General features: G+C 38.2%; 1 protein-coding gene across 9 annotated transcripts in view; it reads right to left on the reverse strand.

The window, feature by feature from the left end:
* The window catches only part of LRCH3 (leucine rich repeats and calponin homology domain containing 3), a 119,762-nt gene that overhangs the window by 8,741 nt on the left and 93,473 nt on the right, over window positions 1-17,548 (reverse strand). For 6 of the 9 annotated variants that reach the window (XM_042957146.1, XM_042957144.1, XM_042957143.1 and 3 more), the window contains 6 exons: window positions 14,247-14,295; window positions 13,637-13,744; window positions 11,684-11,802; window positions 10,765-10,902; window positions 603-680; window positions 238-252 (listed from right to left, as the gene is read on the reverse strand). In XM_042957146.1, coding sequence (XP_042813080.1) covers window positions 238-252; window positions 603-680; window positions 10,765-10,902; window positions 11,684-11,802; window positions 13,637-13,744; window positions 14,247-14,295 — 507 coding nt within the window. The remainder of the gene's footprint in view (window positions 1-237; window positions 253-602; window positions 681-10,764; window positions 10,903-11,683; window positions 11,803-13,636; window positions 13,745-14,246; window positions 14,296-17,548) is intronic. The other 3 variants (XM_042957145.1, XM_007090926.3, XM_015541475.2) reach the window with 1 other exon arrangement.

A 17,548-nucleotide genomic window follows, 5' to 3' on the forward strand; every position in this document is an offset into this window, starting at 1 on the left:
ATCAAGTCTGTCATTTAGCTAACAGCACTGTCCCTGTGTTTGTTAGTTTGGATGACACACTATGTTTATATAGATGTTAACAGTACACGTAAAGTACACACAGTAACTCTCTGTGCTTTTTTGTAACATTTTTCTAAGTCTAAAATTATTTCAAAATAAACATTTTTAAAAAGTATTAAAGTAAGTGTTCAAAAACCTGAAACCAACTGGAGCATTCTCAGTCTGAGATGCACTCACTTTGAAGCAGAGACTCTTGTGGATGAAGATGTATACAAGTCCAACAGCAAGTAGGAACGTTTAGGAAAACAGAGTAACAATTTTGATTATTTAGCATGAATTACTTATTACAATAAATTTAGATTTATATGTGTATTATTTTTTTGCTCAGTCCTTGGAAATAATTAAGGAAAATTGCTAAGAAGTATACTGAGTGACTCTAGTAACACAAAATCATGTTAGTAGTCATCAATGTGGTTCAGAGCTAGTCCTCTAAGATTTTAGATACTTACACTTCTGAAAAATTTTAGAAAAATAATACTGAAGTCTGAGATGGGGAGATGGTAGCGTCATTTAGGCAATATAAAAAATATTAAACTTATTACCTGAGGTACACCAATTTTTCTGCAAGCTTCTAGGAAATTCTCCACATTCCGCCTGCATTTTGCCATTGTTAATTTAGGCTACAAAGAAAGGAAAATGTGGTGTTATTACCAAAGTTTTAAAAAATTTTTTATTTTAAAAATACTCTTCTCACAATTCCTTCATCAATTCAGCACTCTAGACCATAGGGTCAGCAAACTTTTCCTTAAAGGATTAGATAATAAATCTGTTAGTCTTTATGGCCATATGATCTGCTAAGAGCTTGAAAGCAACTGCAAACAATATATACGCAAAAAGGTATTCCAGTAAAATTTCATTTACAAAAATAGGTGCTGGCCTTGGACCACAGTTTGTCACTCTGTACTTTAGACATTTTACTTCGATTTTTGTAAGGCAAGTGCTAAATACAGAGAAATTTTAGGGGGGATAGTTAATTTTTTTGCCATTTTAAAACAATATACGGTAAAGAAAATATGTAGGAATAGGAAGGAAATTACCCACAACCTCATCATTCAAATACAATCACAGTCAACACTTTGGTTCATTTTCTTGCAGCCTTTATTAACAGAAGATAATTTTCTAAAAAAAAATTTTTTTAATGTTTGTTTATTTTTGGGAGAGAGAGAGAGCGAGAGAATGAGTACGAATGGGGGAGAGGGGGCAGAGAGGGAGACACAGAATCTGAAGCAGGCTCCAGGCTCTGTGCTGAAGCTCAGAGCCTGACACAGGTCTTGAACCCACGAGCTGTGAGATCATGACTTGAGCCCAGGACACTTAACCGACTGAGCCACCCAGGTGCCCCTAGAAGAAGATAATTTTAGAAAACCAATAGCTTTTGCTCAGACATATGTTACAGATGCATCATGTCTCTATTCAATGGTAATACGAAAAGTTTTTAAACATTTATATTTTACTTTATTATTTTTTTAAAATTTTATTTATTTAGAAAGCACAAGCAGGGGAGGGGCAGACAGAATCCTGAGAGAGAGAGAGAGAGAGAGAGAGAGAGAGAGAGAGAGAGAGAGAGAATCCCAAGCAGGCTCAGCACCACCAGTGCAAAGCCCGATAAGGGGCTTGAACTCCAGAACTGTGAGATTGTGATCTGAGCTGAAATCGAGTCAGATGCTTAACCGACTGAGCCATCCAGGGTCCCCAAACATTTCTATTTTAAAAGATTGGACTAAAGAACCTGTTTTCTGAAGGATGAACATTTCCCATAGGAGATTTCCCTAATTTCTAATTAGTAAGTTTGTTTTTCTGAACAGATCTCTTACTAAAAACAGAGTTGTATCACATGACCTAAAGTTGTCAAAAAGTTTTTCACCTATGGGTTATAACGTAAGAAAGAAATATGAATTCCATTTCCCAGAATGTTTAACAAACTCAAGTGTTCAAATTCATGGACTGGTTTTCAATACGTTTAAGCATCAGGCATGGAAGCCAAATGTCTGCACAAACTCTGCCTTACAGTTTTCACACAGGTTAGCAGATGGAAGCCTTAACCATCTCTAGAAAACAAAGGTTTCATTTGTGAATACCTGGACTTTCTTCAAAGATGGAATATGATACTCCATCATGAAAAGAGGGGAAATGTGATAAATATATGATAGTGTTTGAAGCAACTATTATAATCTAAACCTGCAAGAGGCAGCAGGGGCTAGGATTGACTTTATTATAAAAAATAAAAAGGTGGGAGGGGACCCCGGGTGGCTCCGTTGGTTAGGCGTCTGACTTCGGGTCAGGTCATGGTCTCGCAGTTGTTGAGTTCAAGCCCCACGTCAGGATCTGTGCTGACAGCTCAGAGCCCGGAGCCTGCTTCGGATTCTGTGTCTTCCTCTCTCTGCCCCTCCCCTGCTGATGCTCTGTCTCACAATACTAAATAACGTTGGAGCTCCTGGGTGGCTCAGTCGGTTAAGCGGCCGACTTCGGCTCAGGTCTCACAGTCCGTGAGTTCAAGCCCCGCATCGGGCTCCGTGCTGACAGCTCAGAGCCTGGATCCTGCTTCGGATTCTGTGTCTCCCTCTCTCTCTGACCCTCCCTCGTTCATGCTCTGTCTCTCTCTGTCTCAAAAATAAATAAACATTAAAAAATAATAATAATAATGTTAAAATTAAAAAAAAATAAAAATAAAATAATAAAAAGGTGGGATGAAAGGAAAATAATAACTAAAAAAATATTTTAAATATTTTATTTTTTTAAGTAATCTCTATGTAGACCAAACATGGGGTCTGAATTCACAACCCCGAGATCAAGAGTCATAAGCTCAGACTTCAAGCTGTATTACAAAGCTGTAATCACCAAGACAGTATGGTACTGGCATAAAAACAGACACACAGATCAATGGAACAGAATAGAGAACCCAGAAATGGACCCACAAACGTATGGCCAACTAATCTTTGACAAAGCAGGAAAGAACATCCAATGGAATAAAGACAGTCTCTTCAGCAAACGCTTATTGGGAAAACTGGACAGCAACATGTAGAAAAATGAACCTGGACCACTTTCTTACACTGTACACAAAAAGAAACTCAAAATGGATGAAAGACCTAAATGTAAGACAGGAGAAAGCAGGCAAAAACCTCTTTGACCTTGGCCGCAGCAACTTCTTACTCAACACGTCTCCGGAGGCAAGGGAAACAAAAGGAAAAATGAACTATTGGACAAAATAAAAAGCTTCCAAACAGCGAAGGAAACAATCAGCAAAACTAAAAGGCGACCGACAGAATGGGAGAAGATAGTTGCAAACGACATATCAGGTAAAGGATTAGTATCCAAAATCTATAAAGAACTTATCAAACTCAACGCCCAAAAAATAAATAATCCAGTGAAGACATGGGCAAAAGACATGAAGAGACACTTCTCCAAAGAAGACATCCAAAAAACCAACCGACACATGAAAAAATGCTCAACATCACTCATCATCAGGGAAATACAAATCAAAACCACAATGAGATACCACCTCACACCTGTCAGAATGGCTAAAATGAACAACTCAGGCAACAACAGATGTTGGCGAGGATGCGGAGAAAGAGGATCTCTTTTGCATTGTTGGTGGGAATGCAAACTGGTGCAGCCATTCTGGAAAACAGTATGGAGGTTTCTCAAAAAACTAAAAATAGAACTACCCTATAACCTAGCAAATGCACTGTATCCAAGGGATACAGGCATGCTGTTTCGAAGGGACACATGCACCCAATGTTTATAGCAGCTCTATCAACAATAGCCAAAGTATGGAAAGAGCCCAAATGTCCACCAATGGATGAATGGATAAAGAAGATGTGGTTGGTGTGTGTGTGTGTGTGTGTGTGTGTGTGTGTGTGTAGGTACACACACACACACACACACACACACACACACACAACAGAGTATTACTTGGCAATCAAAAAGAATGAAATCTTGCCATTTGCAACTACGTGGATGGAACTGGAGGGTATTATGCTAAGTGAAATTAGAGAAAGACAAATATCACATGACTTAACTCATATGAGGACTTCAAGATACAAAACAGATGAACATAAGGGAAGCAAAAATAATATAAAATCAGGAAGGGGAACAAAACATAAGAGACTCTTATGGAGAACAGAGGGTTATGGGAGGGGTTGTGGGAGGGGGGATGGGCTAATTGGGTAAGGAGCATTAAGGAATCTAGTCCTGAAATCATTGTTGCACTATATGCTAACTAGCTTGGATGTAAATTAAAAAAAAAAAAAAAAAAGTCATAAGCTCCACCAACCTGAGCTAGCCAGGAACCCCAATAATAATTTTTAAATTTCAAATTGAAAAACTTTCAAAAAGGTCCAGAAAGAGGATAGGCATTAGGTTTCCAGGAGAGTACCCATTCTTTCCTATGCCAAGTTCTTCTATCATCGAAGCAAAAAAGTCTGTTGTTTTGGCAGTGTCTGGGTGGCTCAGTCAGTTAAGTGTCAGACTTCAGCTCAGGTCATGATCTCACGGCTCATGAGTTTGAGCCCCACGTCAGGCTCTGTGCTGACAGTTCAGAGCCTGGAGCCTGTTTCAGATTCTGTGTGTCTCTCTCTTTTTCTCTCTGTGCCTCCCCCACTTTTACTCTGTCTCTCTCAAAAATAAATGAATATTAAAAGAAATTTTTTTTAAAAAGTGGTTTTTTTTTTTTTTTTTTTAAAGAGTGAAACAGTAGAATCAGGACCTACTTAACATAAGGAGGAAAACAGCATGGGGGTTCAAATTGGCTAATTCAAACTGGGGCTGGGCTCCTTCATTCTCTTCTACTTTTTACATGTGAAAGAGCAAGGTGCTCCCTGCACAAGTGATGCTGTGGTCTTCTCAACTCCTGGCTAAAGAGGGAGGTAAGGTGAACTGATGCATAAAGAAAAAGTTACTGTGGTGAAAGCTATCATGACAAAGGCTTAACTTTAAGGGAAGTTGGGCAAATTAAGAAAACACAAGACAACTGCTTTTCACTTAGGAGAATTTTTCATTGGCTAGAAATTCTCTCTCCCTATACCAGCTTCCCTGTCTGCCTGTAAAAATGGAAGTAGAAACAATGTAATTAGCTTCTCCTGTTACCAACGGACCTTAGCTAAGCAAATCAGGATCTTGATCTGAGTCTGGGAGAGAAGGCTGGGGATGTGCACACAGGGCACCATGGACTCTACAAAAGAAGGGCCCCTACACTTCTGAAACTCTACCATTCAGATGCCAACATCTATGGAGGGGAGAGTGAAATAGGTCTGACTGCGTAGGTAGAAAAACAACTTGGTTTCCATGCAAAAGAAAGGCTAAAAAATGGAGGTCATGTCACTAAGTTAAAACTGGTTCAGGAATCACCACCATCTCAGAAAAAAGGAAAAGAAAAGGTCAGTCAGAATAGTGATCATGGAGACTAACTCAACATTACCTCCATGAAGACTACTAGCACCTTAAGACATAAAAGATGTCTGTGTTTGTGTGGAGAGGGGGAGCAGATGGGGGTGGGAAGCAGAATAGAAACTTCCTTTGAGATTTTCCCTGTAGACAGTAGAGCTCTGACTGATAAAGGTGAAGAGGAATGAGGAACAATCAATCAGCTCTCTCCCTAGCCATTTCTTCCTTTAGCATATATCTCATTTCCAGGGATGTAGACCAGTATTTCATAACTACAATCAAACTCCTTATGGTCTGATGAAAGTTGTGAATCTTTTCTTGAGAAGAATATACATGCATGCAAATTGGGGAGTTCATGGAGCCCTAAAAGTGCTTGATCCCAGGCTACAAATCCCTGCCTGTATGTGTCCAACAGAATAGCTAGTCAAAAGGACCCATCGGCTAGACTCCCTATCACTCTGGAGTGCAGAAGGACTCATGATTTTGCCTTAAGTCAAATCTCGGAGAACCTGCTATTCCCAAAAGCTTCTCCAGAAGTTTGGATGACATAACATATGGTTTTAAATAGCCATGCATAGCCTGTTCTAATTCTTTAATGAACAACCTGATCTGAATAGAAATCTTATGTAGGTTTTGCAGAAGAAGATTTCAACAAGAGCATAACCTATACCTAAAGGAGTAAGAAATAAACAATTTCACTATTCTGAAATTTGAAATGATTCAGAATTTTTATAGGTTATCTACCTTGGTGATATGGTTCCTTCAGTGAGCTGTCATATTACAATATTTGTCATGACTTTTGATATGATTTACTAGTGCACTTCTAAGAATGTTAACTGTACTCGTAACACCTATGCCTATTAAACAACCAAACAGCAGTTTACCACCCTGAATGTGCCCCATCTAGTCTGAAATGCTTGGACACGAGACCTCTCCTTACAATAAGGGTCCTTTTTTTGAATTGGGTGAAAGAAATTATGGTTCTTAGAATACATCACGAAAGTGTTGTTTTTTTCTTAAAAAATCTTTATTTTTGAGAGAGAAAGAGAGAGAGAGAGAGAGACAGATAGAGCATGAGCGGAGGAAAGGCAGAGAGAGAGGAAGACACAGAATCCGAAGCAGGCTCCAGGCTCCAACCTGTCAGCACAGAGCCCGACACGGGGCTTGAACTCGTGAACTGCGAGATCATGACCTGAGCTGAAGTCGGATGCTTAACCAACTGAGCCACCCAGGCGCCCTCAAGAAAGTGTTTTTTAAGTTTTACTCACAGTGGTAATTAGGCAGTTCTCAAAGAATTACAATAAATCACCATGTTTTAATGCAACCATAAAGAAACTGCTATGGTTCTTCATTTGTACATGGCTTTAATTTTATATTCTCCTTACAAAAAAACTTCTAAGAAAGTAAGTTACAAAGCTCTCTGTGTGGTCAAAAGAACAAAATAAGGGAAGTGACAATCTAATATGAAGGAAGGTAATCCATAGAAAAGAAAAATAGATGTAAATATTTATACTGAAATGTAGTACCGTAACAGAAATCCCATTAACACAATACCGATTTACTCATAAAATCATTATCACAATTTCAAAGTAGGGATTTTTGGTTTTGTTGGGGTTTTTTGCTTTTAATTAAAATACTGGACAATCTTTAACTGGTTGGCTCAAAGTCCATTTTTTTACCCCCAAATATTATAATTTGGGAAGTTTTAACATTTACATGTTTCTCCTTTTTTTAACATTTATTTTGAGAGAGCAAGTGAGAGAGTGAGTGGGGGAAGGGCAGAGAGAGAGGGACAGAGAGAATCTCACACTCTGGGCTGTCAGTACAGAGCCTGATGTGGGGCTTGATCTCACAAAGTGTGAGATCATGTCCTGAATCAAAATCGAGAGTCAGGTGTATAACCAACTGAGCCACCCAGGTGCCCCGAAAAGACCTCTTTTGATTTTTTAAAAAACGTTTATTTATTTTGAGAGACAGCACATGCAGAGAGAGAGAGAGAGAGAGAGAGAGAGAGAGAGAGAGAGAGAGAGAGAATTTCAAGCAGGCTCCGCGCTGTCAGCCTAGAGCCCAACTTGGGGATCGATCCTACCCAACCGTGAGATCATGACCTGAGCCGAAAGCAAGAGGCGGACACTTAACTGACTGAGCCACACAGGCGTCCCTGATTTTGGTTTTTTAAAGAGGAATTAATGTTAAGAGATTGGACTGCTTGTAACTCCTCTGTACCTTCTGTTCTCACACCTGATATGTACTCAATGCATAGGAGTTAAGTTTTGTTGTTGATTTCACTAGCAAGTTTTAAATGCTCTCATCTCATGTAATACCTATATTTCTTTGACTAAAAGCAGGTCCATGTGTTTCATTTCTTTAGGCAGTTAAGTATTTGTAAAATAGTTTTATTTTTTCTGTATGTATTTTACATTCTTACGTGGAGGCACTGTGCTCTGGTAATCAAGGTATAGAACCTCAGTCACCCTTATTCTCAAACTCCCCTTTTTGCATTGGCTGCTTGCTACTTTGTATGTATCTCCTCTGGAAATGAAAAGTGACAGATTTGTCCTTTTTAAAATTATTCTTAAAACATTTTTTTTTCTTTAATCCAGTTGACAGAATCTGGGAAGAATGCAAAGTATGAATAAACCCTTTCCTTACTGGTATTGCCAAACAGCACAATTCCTATTCTATTAATCACCACCTTTAGGACCAACAGCAAGTCTTTCAAGTCTCTGAGAGCACAGCGGACTTTGGTAGTGCTGTTCTTCTCTGCCTTTCCTAAACAAAACTGAAGGACTATTTTCAGGGGTCACTAAATAAAAAGTGGCTGCCGATTTTCCTTAGAAGCAAATGCAACATGCTACCTGTGAATGTGCTAGAGGGGATACGGCCACATCATCACCCTTGGGACTTTGGTAACAAAGCAGCTCTTGTAATTAGAAGAATACAAGGTCCTTGAGAGAGATAAATGATTTGCATCTGGAGAGGTAGCACGTTGGATATCCAAAAGTGGCCATCTATAGGCCTAGATACAACTGCAATTTGAGTAAAGAATTTGTAATAGGAAGTGCCTGCTAAATAACAAATGACCAGAAAATGAGGTAAGGTCAAGCTTTTTGAAAGGTTAGACAATGTTAAGCATGTTACAAATGAACAGTATCCAGGGGCACCTGGGTGGCTTAGTCAGTTAAGCATTTGACTCTTGATTTCAGCTCAGGTCATGATCTCATGGTTTTGTGAGATGGAGCCACAGGTCAGGCTTTGTGTCCTTCCCCTGCTTGCATGTGTGTGCTCTCTCTCTCTCAAAATTAATAAACTTAAAATAAATGAACAGTATCCATTCACAATCATCAAAAGAGGGTGTTACAGGGGCGCCTGGGTGGTGCAGTCGGTTAAGCGTCCGACTTCAGCCAGGTCACGATCTCGCGGTCCGTGAGTTCGAGCCCCGCGTCAGGCTCTGGGCTGATGGCTCGGAGCCTGGAGCCTGTTTCCGATTCTGCGTCTCCCTCTCTCTCTGCCCCTCCCCCGTTCATGCTCTGTCTCTCTCTGTCCCAAAAATAAATAAAAAACGTTGAAAAAAAAAATTAAAAAAAAAAAAAAAAAGAGGGTGTTACAACAATAACTATTAAATGCAATGGGAACCTTCATTATATCCTGGTTGTGTGTGTGTGTGTGTGTGTGTGCGTGCACGCTGGGTACAGGGAGAGGAGAGAGCACAGCTATGAAAGATAGTTTTGGAACAACTGGGGAAATCTACATCTAGATTATGGATGCTGTTGGTGTTTCACCCAGTGACACATCAGCTAGCCTGTGCATCCATCCTAGTCTGGGTTGGCTGTTAGTGGCTTACTACATCCCCTTCTCAGTTTCAGCCTGATCCTACAGGAAGCACTGGAGTGTGAATCACATCTCACTCCCATCTTGAGGCAGGAGGGCTCAGCTCCTATGTCAGTCATTGGCTATGGGCTACAGAGAAGAGCAAGGTAGACTGGGACAATTCTCTGAAATATTTAGAGAGTAAAGCTCCATAATATCTGCAACTAAACAGTACAATTAAAACACACATACACACACACATACACACATACACCCAAATATAAGCAAAGCAACACTGCAAAATGAAATAAATGTCAGGTCTAGGTAGATGCTTTAAGACTGTTTCTTGTAGGGCACCTGAGTGGCTCAGTCGGTTTAGTGTCTGACTTTGGCTCAGGTCATGATCTCATAGTTTGTGAGTTCAAGCCCCATGTCGGGGTCTGTGCTCACGGCTCAGAGCCTGGAGCCTGCTTTGGATTCTGTGTCTCTCTCTCTATCTCTCTCTCTCTCTCTCAAAAATGAATAAACATTAAAAAAAAAAAAAAGAAGAATGTTCCTTGTATTATTATTTCAATTTTCCTGAAAGTTTAAAATTTTTATAATGAAAATCTGAAGGGGAAAAAACTTGTTCTTTCTTCTGTGGGTTGTCATCCTGATACTGACTTCTGACTTCTATATCTGACCAGCAGTCAAAAGAAAACCTGCCAGTCATCCTGAATGCATCCTTGTTTTCTACCCACGGTTGGTCACTAGATATGTCAGTTCCACTCCCAAAATAGATTCATCATTCTAAACTGCAATTATAATCATATTTCTCCCCCCAAATTCTTTGTTTCTTCACTGTCTACACTAAGATAAACATCTAACTCTTTGACACGGCACATAACATCATTGTCACATGGCCCTTGGCTTACCTCTTCAGCTACATCTCCCACCATTTACACCTACAATTTTGTGCATCATCATCCTAAACAACTTATGAGTTCCTTGAACATACCATGATCCTCCCTATCTTTTGAATCTAGGCATATTATGCTGGCAAATTCCTTTTTTTTTTTTTTTTTTTTTAATAATCTTCTCTGTCATTGTTTTTTTAAAAAGTAATCTCTATGCCCAGTGGGGCTTTAACACATGATCCCCAGATCAAGAGTCACATGCTCTATAGACAGAGCCCGCCAGGCGCCCCTATGCTGGCAAATTCCTACTCATACTTTAAGAATAGTTCAAATTTGACCTCCTCTAAGCAGGCTTTCCTGAACTCTCCAGGCAGAGTTAAGTGGTCCCTTTTTTGTATTCCTATAGCAACTTCTTGCATACCTCTCTTATAACATTTATCACAGTTATTAATAATTGATTACATGCCTATTTTTTCTCTAGTAGAAAGTAGACCCAGGAAGGCAGGGACTGGATTATTCATATTTGTATCCCTAGCATTCTGCATAATACCTGCCATTGTACATAATATATGTCTCATGAATAGCCAATGGGTTTTTTTTAGTAGTATATACTTACTACAGCTGGTGAGGGGACATGGATGCTTGGGACAGATCGAGGCCGCACATGATTGGCCAAATGGCAAAGAACAACACCATCGGTTAGAGCTGCTCCCAGATCACAAGGCAGTGATACTTTCAACCGGTACTCAATATGCTAGAAGAGCAGGAAAATGTGTAATACGTTAACTGATGTGGCTGACACAGGACATAATGGAGTTACAATGAAATACTATAATTAAGAATCAAGATAAAAAGCAAATAACTTAAGTACCACAATCCCTATTTTATTTGTTTGTTTATTTATTTTGTTTTTGAGAGCAGGGGAGGGGCAGACGGAGAGGAAGAGAGAGAATCTTAAGCAGGGCTTGATCTCAAGACTGTGAGGTCACGACCTGAGCCAAAAATCAAGTCAGATGCTTAACTGATTTAAGCCACCCAGGCACCCCAAGTACCACAATCCCTATTTTATCCTTCCATCCTAAGTCAGTAACAAGGAGAACTAATACATACATATGGTGGCCAGGCCACAGTGGTGCAAAATATTACATGAGAAATTCATTTACAATTTTTATGCTTAAAAATATAACAGAACTAGATTCTGTCAATTCCAAAATAAAACACTATATGTAAGTGTGATATATATATGTGTACATACATATAAATTATTACTACTCTTACAAGATTTCTGTACATGAGGCAGAAAAAACTTTTAAGTGAGCAGGGCTAGGGATTGAGCTTTATAGAATAACCCATCTCATTTTCCTAGCAAACAGATGAAAAGAATGCCCTTAATAGCAGAATCTCTTTTACATCTACCACACGGTGGGCACTTGTTGATTCTATTAAAAATTTTAAGTCAAATGAACAAGTGATTGCAGGGTTATGCGCTCTAGCAGTAACAATGTGAAAGTATAATTCAGAGGTAGTGTACACACTTTCCGTAGTTGATCCATTAATTCCAGCTCTTCTTCTCTCTGTCTTGAATTGGGTCTTGTTATGGGATCTGCAGAGTCAGTGGGAGGTGCAGAAGATGAAAGAAGGGGTGAAGCATGACCTAAAAAAATATGAATATGTAAGACAGAAAGGTGACTGCTAGTGCTGGAAAAATTCTCAGCTCCACCTGATCACAGGCTCCTTACAAGTGCAGCACTTTTCACTTCTGCACGGACTCTTTAAAAAAAGTTTCAAAATTTCACATATTAAAAAAAAAAAAAAAGTTTCAAATTATGAAAAGTTTCAAATATACACAACAATAGGGAGAACAGTGTTAAAAACTACCAAATGTCCATTATCCACTTAGCTCAACTCGTTTTGATTAAAAATGTTTCCATTGAAAAATAACACACATACAGAAAATTATGCAAATCATAAACAACTCAATAAATTATCACAAAGTAGACACAATCAGGTCAATAAATGCAATTATTATCAACACCCAGAAGGCCCTCTCATGACACCTACCCATCAGTACCTAATGGTTACTTCCAACAACACAGGTCCTAGCTATGGACTTCTTGATTTGTAATACCATAGATTAGTTTTGTCTAGTTTTGAACTTTCTATAAATGAAGCCAAATATATGTATGTATGCATGCTTTTGTCTTCTTTTGATCGACACTATAAGATTTATCCAGATTGTATGTATTAATTGGTTCATTTTTATTGCTTATACGGTATCCCATTGTACAAACACACCACAATTTTTTACCCATTGTATCAGTCATGGACATTCTGTTTGGGGCTATCATGAATAAATAATGTTGCTATAAATATTTTTGTAAATATCTTGGGGTATATATGCTTACACATTTCGGAAAGCAAACTGCTGGTGATAGGACATACAAGTGTTCAGTATTATTAGATAATGGAAACAGTTTTCCATACTAGTTTACAATCCTATATGCAGTGTGTCTCTGGTTTGATTTTAAATCTGTGAGGGCATCTATCAGTTACACTCAAAGTTGTTATTTTTTATTTGAAATGTTTGTTTCTACTTCCAGGTAACTTCTTTGGAGGCCAGGCAGATGTATATTAACTAAAAAACTAAAAAGTAGATTTAAAAAAAAAAGAATTACTGATTCATTTCTTTAAGAACACATAAAATAGCTTTTATCGATAGAAAAATCTGAAAAAGAGCTCATTACAGAGAGAAGGAATATTCCCTAAAGCCTGAAAGAGTGTTTTATTTGTTCCAACCTATAACCTCCTTTGGGTAGTGCTAAGAAACCCTAGTTAAGTTGAAACAAGATTCTCCTGCCTTTTTTTTTTTTTTTAATGTTTATTTTTGAGAGAGAGAGAGAGAGAGAGAGAGAGAGAGAGAGAAACAGAGAGCAAGCAGGGGGAGGGCAGAGAAAGAGGGAGACACAGAATCTGAAGCAGGCTCCAGGCTCTGAGCTGTCAGCACAGAGCCCGATGCGGGGCTCAAACTCATGAACCGTGAGATACATCATGATGTGAGCCAAAGTTGGACACTTAACTGACTGAGCCACCCAGGAGCCCCAAAGATTCTCCTGCTTTAATGTTAGTATGATCAAAGTTTAAAGCTTTTGCCAAAGTGACGTCGCAGGGTAGAAGTTTAAAAGCATACAGCAAGCATAGGGGTGCCTGGTTGGCTCAGTTGGTTAAGCATCCAACTTCAGTTCAGGTCATGATCTCACGGTTCATGGGTTCAAGCTCTGCATCAGGCTCAGTGCCGACAGCTCAGAGCCTGGAGCCTGCTTTAGATTGTGTCTCCCTCTCTCTGCCCCTCCTCCCCTGCTCATGCTTTGTCTCTCTCTCTCTCTCTCTCTCAAAAGTAAATAAACATTGAAAAAATAATAAAATAAAAGCATACAAGTTACTGTCATTATATAAAGCACCCACCCCTCTTCTTAGTCACTATGACCTACCTTTATTTGCTTCTGCCCTGACAGCTGCTCGGTAAAGGAAGCTTTCAGGGCGCTGGGCCTGGTTTCTCTGAATAGCAGCAGGAAAAGAATATGCAGGGGAATGATGAACTACATCAGCATGGAAAAGCAAAATAAGATTAAAGGAGATGGAAAAAAATTAAATATAACAACAGACACATGTCACAAGTTCAATAAATGACATAAAGATCAAATTAAACATGATAATGATATAAAGTGATAATTTTGTTTATTAATATAAAATCTAGTACAGAAAAGTAACCTTGAAATCAGGAAGGCTGTTTGCAGTTTTAATTGTCATGCTATTTTTGGTACGTTAATAAAGGCAGAATGAGTGTTAATATATTGAATAGATTCTCTTGCAAACCTATAGCTCTGCTAGCTCATGTTCATTTGTTCATATCAAATGCTTGAAGAGGTGACCAACCAGTTGAATTAAAAAATGGAAAATGTGCAGGAAGTTCCCAATTGTGGGTCTGATTTCTCATCTCAGAAATGGAAGTCACAGTTCTCTGAGAGGTAATTTATCAGGAAAATCCTGGTAAAGAATTACTCTTGATGTGGTTAATTGTACCTTTGTGTCTATTATTACCTGTTTCTGTTGTAGGTGAACTTGATATGGTATTAGATCTGTCATCGTTCTGTAGAGAAATGGAGATATATCAATAATCATTACTCAAGAAGAGCTACTTTCCACATTTATGATTACTTTGGTATAAAAGAAAAAATCATGCAAGTCTCTTTTAAAATTAAGTCTAGAAATGAGAATTTGGAGTAAGGGTTGATTTTGTACATTTTTTTAAGGCCAAACTTTTTACTTACTTCTGTAACATGAAAAGTTTATATAATGCATTCTCTAAAGATAGTTCTATTATATAATAGGTCTTTCCTATGACTATGAAAAGTGATCATCCTAAGGCAGAAAATTTCATTGGGAAATGTACAGGGAAGAATACTTTCATTTTATAATTTCATTTTCTGGTATAGTTTCTAAAGTATATTTCTCCACCTCTGGAGAGTAAAATTTAATGTATTAAAAAAAATGATGAAGATTTCTTCATTTCTGTTAGGAAATAAAGTGTTTAAAGATAGATAGCTGTATTTCCAGACTAACATTTAAGTCCAAGATATTTTTACTTCATTGACCAAAGAGAACTATAAAAAGGGGGAAGAGCTAGCTTAACATGTATAAAGTTTATCTAAAAAAAGAGAAATGTAATTAAGCTCATTTAAAAAGAAGTGTTGGTTGGATGGGTTAAAGACACTGAAGACGTGGCAGAGGAGTAGAATCAAGAAAGGTTAGAGTAACAATATTCAAGGCCTCAACATCTAGGCCCAATAAATTAAACATATTATAACTTTATTTAATTTTTTAATGTTTATTTACTTTTGAGAGAGAGAACAGGGGAGGGGCAGAGAGAGAGGGAGACACAGAATCCAAAGCAGGCTCCAAGCTCTGAGCTGTCAGCACTGAGCCTGATGTGGGGCTCAAACTCGTGAACTGCGAGATCATGACCTCAGCCGCAATCAGACACTTAACTGACTGAGCCACCCAAGTGCCCCTAACCGAATGATTTTATTTTTTTTTAATTTTTTTTTAATGTTTATTTATTTTTGAGATAGAGAGAGAGCATGAATGGGGGAGGGGCAGAGAGAGAGGGAGACACAGAATCGGAAGCAGGCTCCAGGCTCTGAGCCATCAGCCCAGAGCCTGACGCAGGGCTCGAACTCACGAACCGTGAGATCGTGACCTGAGCTGAAGTCGGATGCTCAACCGACTGAGCCACCCAGGTGCCCCATGATTTTAAAACACAGAGGTACATACATCTGCTCCCATGCTTTTTTCTCCCTTTTGGTTTTAATATTTTCAGAAATCTGTTCTCTCTAGTTGGGAGCTGGGCAGAAAAAATTAATTATGATAGGGAATTTGTTAACATTCATGCATATATACACACATACACAGAAGTCATGCTGTTGAGAAGATTCTTGGACTGATCTGGAAGACAATTTCATGGTAACAGTTCCTTGATTTGATACTCTTTGGCTGAAAATTTATAAAGTAAGCCAAGCTGTTGAGTGAAGCAATGTATTACATCTTCATTAGTGAAAAAAGATATGTTCATCAAGCTTATAGATGCAAATATGCTAAGTTTAGGATGTTGAAAAGAAATGAAAATTTAAATAACAAATTTAAAATAAGAGCAACAAAAAAAAGATATAGTAAGAGCGGCAAGAACTAATAAAAAGAACGAACAAGAAAATGAGGCGAAAACGATATCTTTGCAAGGAAACAAAAAAGAATATCCTTATTTGCAAGAAATATGAGACAGAAAGGAGAAAACTAGTTAGCCCAACAGAGACCTAGTCAAGGGTCAATGGTACAAACAGGAAAACATAAACAGTAGAGATTATTCCAGATATAGAGGGAAAATATACATTTTTTAATTTAAAAAGACTAATAGGAGTTAGGCTAGAAATTTAATATTGCAAAAAAGAATTAAGCTAACAGGCAACTCTATTAGACGAGAAGGAAGAAGTGAAGCAAACTGCACTGAATGGCAACAAATTTCTCCACCTCTAGAAACATCAAAAAGGTAATACACAGCTGTGTGTAAAGAAAAACAAAGCCAGAATAGAGGCAACTTGTAAAATGGTGATTTTTAAAATGTACTTTTATTGAAACTAGAAATCTAAGTGACTTGCATTCTAGGGTATGAAGATTATTAGTTCAAATTACTCGGAGGCCACTGACTCTATTTGAGAACTCTTGCAGAACTGGAGCAAAAAAACAGAAATTGACAGGAACTCAACTTTTTTTTTTTGCCTGGTTAAGCAACAAAAGAAGTAAACCCATGGCTAAATACATATAAATATGTATCAGCTGTATAGTAACAAGGATGCCAAAAAATAAAGGGTAAGTCTTTTTAAACTAATCATTTATACTACAGCATGTCTGACAGAAAGTTAAACTTACCATACAAGGGTTGGCACGTTCAGATTTGGCCTTTTCCTATTCTGGGAGAGAATAAGCCCCAATGCCCTAAGGTATCCACTGAGTGTAATGAATTAACTTCTCTCCTATATAACTCCTATACTAGTAATATACCTTCCTTGAGAGAACTTTGAGAACAATCCCTCAATTTTCTGGGTTGTCATTCAAATGAGGAACCTAGCTGAGAAAGGCTAGCAAAGAGTTAACAGAGATGAGAATTATAAAGGTTTTTCAAAAGTCATCCAGGTATGTGTAGCATCTTCAATACCGACTAAAGAGGTTTATCAGGCCTACAGATGATACAAAGTTGGGGCCAGCACTTAGAAGAACATGATGCAAGAATTTGAAAGTATTGTGGTAAATCAGAGAATTAAAAATGTTCAAAGATACAAGATATGGAAATTAATTATCATTTAGGAGTATAACTGAAACATTTGAGAATTACAGTGGCTACTGACCAAAATGGATACTGAAATGAGAAAAGCCAACCCAACGCTTAGAATAAGATGTGAAAAACCTTGTTTCATGCTCAGTGCCAGGTAGGCTCTAATAAGGGCTATATTTCTACTTGGGGGCTGTGGAGCCAAAATGGAAGGCAGAGAACTTGAGAAAGCTCAAAAGGATTAACAGACTGGGAAAGGCACATAAAACAATCAGAGTTTATTTAGGGAGAAGACAAGGGCAGCATCATAATAGTTTTCAAATATAAAGATTCTTTTTTAAAGACTGCTAAATAACTAGAAAATCTCTACTCTGGAAAGAAGAGAAGTAAGTGTAAGCCACAGGGTGTGGATCTAAGTCAGACAAGGGGAGAACCTTCTAACAGGGAAGATTATTAATAATTTCTTATATATCATATGATTAACAAAGATGGAATCACCATTCCTAGAGGCCTTCAAAAA

This window comes from Panthera tigris, chromosome C2 (genome assembly GCF_018350195.1).
Source record: "Panthera tigris isolate Pti1 chromosome C2, P.tigris_Pti1_mat1.1, whole genome shotgun sequence".
In the NCBI taxonomy this organism is placed as follows: Eukaryota; Metazoa; Chordata; class Mammalia; order Carnivora; family Felidae; genus Panthera; species Panthera tigris.